The sequence below is a fragment of the Schistocerca nitens genome, chromosome 9 (assembly GCF_023898315.1).
Source record: "Schistocerca nitens isolate TAMUIC-IGC-003100 chromosome 9, iqSchNite1.1, whole genome shotgun sequence".
Lineage (NCBI taxonomy): Eukaryota > Metazoa > Arthropoda > Insecta > Orthoptera > Acrididae > Schistocerca > Schistocerca nitens.
In genome coordinates, this window is record NC_064622.1 from 496,482,496 (window position 1) to 496,486,979 (window position 4,484).

Below are 4,484 nucleotides of genomic sequence, written 5' to 3' on the forward strand. Positions count from 1 at the left end.
TTTGTGATGTTGATTTATTTCGTTGTTTTGCGTGGTTTTGAATGGCGGTCGGTGGCTACATTTCTGTATATTTAGTTTCTCCCCACCCAAAAACCCCTAATTTCCCACGCTTGTCCCGTTACAGTCATTAGGCTTTTTGTGAAACTTGTGTATTTCAGTGTTTACAATACGTATGCGATGTTTTTATATCCGCCATATTGGAATTGTTTATAGTCGTTTCCGCGGTATTTGTGACGTCATGGGTCAAAGCCGACGGGTAAGATCGGACGCTTCTGTATTTCCCCCGTCGGCTTTGGACAATCACGTCACAAGTCGCCAAACGAGAAGCGATTCTTCTTAGTGTTGTAGCTCCCTTCAGTAGCTGATAAGTGTTTTTTAGCTTTTTTAAAAAAAAAATCTCACGAGATAGAATAAACAGATCCACTTTATTAAGCAATCAGTAACGAAAATGGTAAACTGCTCTCTGGTGACTTGTGACGTCATTGTCCAAAGCCGACGGGTTGTATCCTCTGCTACACTAGACCCGGAAATTGCATGGAGGAAGACGAAGTACGGTTTCCTTCGATAAGCGAAATGTGAATAAAAATTCGGAAACGGCGTCATCTCTCTTTTTTCTCCTTCCTCATTCTCACGATTCTACAACCAGCCCCATAACAAAATTATTTGTTGCTATAAAGTTATACCGATGAATTTCTGTCTTAATATGAGAAAGAGGAATTCTATGCAAGATAATTATTTTTGAATGGGTGACAAATTATTGTGACGCAAGCAAATCTCATTCGAGATCTATCGATACCACCAAAACAATGGTGATTGTCAAATGTTTATACTTACTGCAGCATGTTGTTTGTTTATTTGAAAGAAGATGCGGCTAACTTTGCAACTTCTGCGGAAGAAACTTCCAAGAGGACACATATGGAGAGGGTTTGTGTTAATCGCAACGCGTAATGCAATTGCCTGCCCCTGTCACTAATTAATTTACGATTGTTTGTGAGCTGGTATTGTTCAGTACGTTCTGTGATTTTAAAAACGAGTTGTGATGTAGGTTATGAGTATCATATGCCTTTGGCGCTGTGGCATGAGTATTCGGTAGATATCAACATTTCGTGACAGGCCACATACATTGTCAGAAAATATATTCATAGTGCTTCATAGAATTTGGCAGGTATGTGAAATCTGTTAAAAGGTAGATGTGTAGTACCCACACGGCGGAAGGTGGATTGCAGGTATGTTGACATATGCATGCAGGTTGCACAGAAACCACTACCCTCGACAAAATTCAATCATCAGTGGAAGTAAACGATATTTACAGATTATGTAGAAACTGGTCTCATATTTTTTAAAAAAGTCTACCTCATACTTCAGACTTATTGAGATGTTTGAAATGCCAGAAATGTGTGAACACGTTTATATGATGTGAATGTGTGGCAAAAGACAGAATATGCAACATTGTTTTCTTATGCCAAAAGAACAGCATGCTTTGCTCTTCAGTTGTGTATTGACTGCTTGAGTTGATAGCCAGTGTATAAAAGGAAATACTTTTATCTTCCCACAGTTGAAGAAAATAAAAAAAAAACCCGAAGGTGACTTAAGTCCATCTAATTTGAGGTGGTTATGTAGATAATACAAAACTGTTGAATCCCTGTGTTTGCAATATCTTTTCCAGTTAGGATGGGGATAGTGTGGGTGTTCATCAGTTTAGATTGCGGTCATTGACAAAACAAAAGATAAATTATTAGTGAGCCTATTACTTATGCTGAATGAATTAGTTGCGAACAGAGTAGGGCGTACCTGAAAAATCTTTTAAGACACCAGTGACCTTGGGGGACAACTCCTTAAATATATTGAGGTCCGCTGGAGCAACCAATTAGATTCCATCAGTTGCCACCCTATTATATGAATGTAGGAGGGAACAGGGAAGATGAAAACCTCATTGAGAAAACTCTGCTGTATAATACAATGGAACATGTATGGATTCAGAACACGTGTGGAGGAAATGTGTTAGTTCAGACATCTCACCTATGAAATAAGGAGATATTTTTAAGCCAGTGATCCTATCCGTAGAGGTTACAAATTCCCCAAAGGGCATCACTGGGTACAGGGCTAAGACAAGTGGCCATCTGTGGCATATGCCACTCGACGTGTGCACAATACAACCACCGTTCAAGTAGTTGCTACAAAAATGCATGTTTCCTGTAATCTTATGCTGTGTTATCTCTGCCATCTAATGAAGTCTTGCTTTTGTGTATATGACCATATATTACAAACATTTCTCTACTTTCTCAAACCACTTTTACTTGTAGGAGATGTTGATATGTATGTAATGTGTTAATTCACTGAACTTAGGGGAATGTTGGCTTTGGCCTGTGATGTAATGATATGGTATGGGTCACCCAGGACTTGACACCAACCATGTCAGATTTTGATGAAACTTGGTACAATTACTTCTTTTATCATCCTGAAAGCACTTGTAAAATTGTTTTGCTCTATCTCTTATAGTTTTTTTTTTTATATAAAATTTTAAAGTTTTTAGATTTGGCGTTGTTTCAGCAGTCGGAAATCGTAACTTAAACGTGTCCTCACAACTAAAAAAATTTGTATATTAAAGAATACTGAAGATATCAGTATGAAATTTTGGAATAAGTTTGTGTACTATATCTACATGTTAAAAAAATTACCATAAAGATATATTAAAATCTTCTAAATGAAAAAAAATTTACAAGGTGGTTTTTTTTTAAATAAAAGCTAACGGTTGTTTAGTTTTACAAAAACTGCAAAATCTAGAGTGTCAGACCTGATAGAAAGCTCAAACCGAGCGAGGTGGCGCAGTGGTTAGACACTGGACTCGCATTCGGAAGGACGACGGTTCAATCCCGCGTCCGGCCATCCTGATTTAGGTTTTCCGTGATTTCCCTAAATCGCTCCAGGCAAATGCCGGGATGGTTCCTTTCACAGGGCACGGCCGACTTCCTTCCCCGTCCTTCCCTAATCCGATGAGACCGATGACCTCACTGTCTGGTCTCCTTCCCCCAAAACAACCAACCAGAAAGCTCAAATTTGTTTTAAAATACTCTTAATTGTATAGGCTATTAGATAAAAGAAAAATTATGTTGGCTTTTTAGCCTGTTTAATAGTTATCTAATTTTTAAAATAATATTAATTATATTTTTAAAATAAAAAGTACCAAGTGACTTAGACACCGAAAATAAGTTTTTGTCTTCTTGGAGTAACAATGTACGCTTGGATTTTGTTTTGTTGCTCCTGTGTTTTGAAGTAAAAATTTATTACAGTGTTAAATAGTTCTTGGATAGTATTTTATTAAGTTTATTCGAACTTTCAGTAAGTACTGTTACTTAGTTTACAGAGATTCTTTTCCAATATCCTATAAAAGTAACCAGAACAGTAATCAGACCAAAAGTGAAATCAGTATGTCAGATATTCAAACCTGTAGCGTAGGGTTATTTAAAAAAAATCTGACTGTTTGCAGACAACCTGCACACCTTCAAAAAAGTTACAACCGGTATCTGAATTGAGTGTGGAAGAAAAAGATTTGATCCACTTACGATCTGGAATTAATCTGTCTGAATTTAAGAATATATGTTCATACCACAGCTACTACTTTTTAAATGTTTTTGAAAAGTATCAAACAACATGTGTAGACCCACTAAGAAAAACACAAAAAGCCCATCAAAAAATCGTTGAGAACTGTAGGCTTGGATCTTTCTAAACAGTTACTGACAAAAAATATTAGCATAAAACCTGGACAAAAGCTTTGCTCAACATGCCGTAACTTTTGTGAGGAAAAATTAAGAGTTGAAGTCAATGAAAGTGAAACAGATGATGAAGTCATGGTTGAATTAGAATCATTGGAATCCAGAAATGAATCCCTCGTACAAAGAAACATTGCTCTTGATAATTTAAGTTTAACACCGATAAAGCTTCATGGCTTGTCAGAACAAAGTAAAGGGTCTTATTTTAAAAGGAAGGTTAGCAGTATTGAAAAGACTGCAAAAAAGGCGGTTTCAAAAGCATTAAAATATGATGCACCAAGTTCTGATGATGACGAAGAAGCTACAAGTGTGGTTGAGAAAGCAAAGGATTTTGATGTAATGATTTCTCTTATGAAAGAGAAGATTTCATCTGTTGGGAGGTCTAGAAAAATCCAGATTCTGACCTTGGCTCCAGATTCTTGGAGTCGAAATAAAGTGATGAAACAATTTAATGTAAGTGAGTACATGGTGCGACAAGCTAGAAAGCTAAAATCTGAAAAGGGTATTTTGGAAACTCCTGGTCCAAAAAAAGTTAAAATGAAATTTTTATGAAAAGGATGAAAGTTCCAGAGTGCTACCTGGAACAAAAGACAAAGTAAGTGTTCAAAAAAATGTGTACATGCAAAAAAGACTCATTTTGTGTAACTTGAGAGAACTCTATTATTCTTTCAAATGGGAGAATCGGATTTTCAAAATTTTGTTTCTTGAGACCTA

At 36.5% G+C, this 4,484-nt stretch overlaps 1 protein-coding gene across 1 annotated transcript in view; it reads left to right on the forward strand.

Moving 5' to 3' along the window:
- The first annotated feature begins 790 nt into the window (after nucleotides 1–790).
- Nucleotides 791–4,484, forward strand: part of LOC126203796 (ribosomal protein 63, mitochondrial) — a 27,908-nt gene continuing 24,214 nt past the window's right edge. The window contains exon 1 of the mRNA XM_049938165.1: nucleotides 791–924. Within this exon, the coding sequence (XP_049794122.1) occupies nucleotides 866–924 (59 nt within the window). The 5' untranslated portion in view covers nucleotides 791–865. The remainder of the gene's footprint in view (nucleotides 925–4,484) is intronic.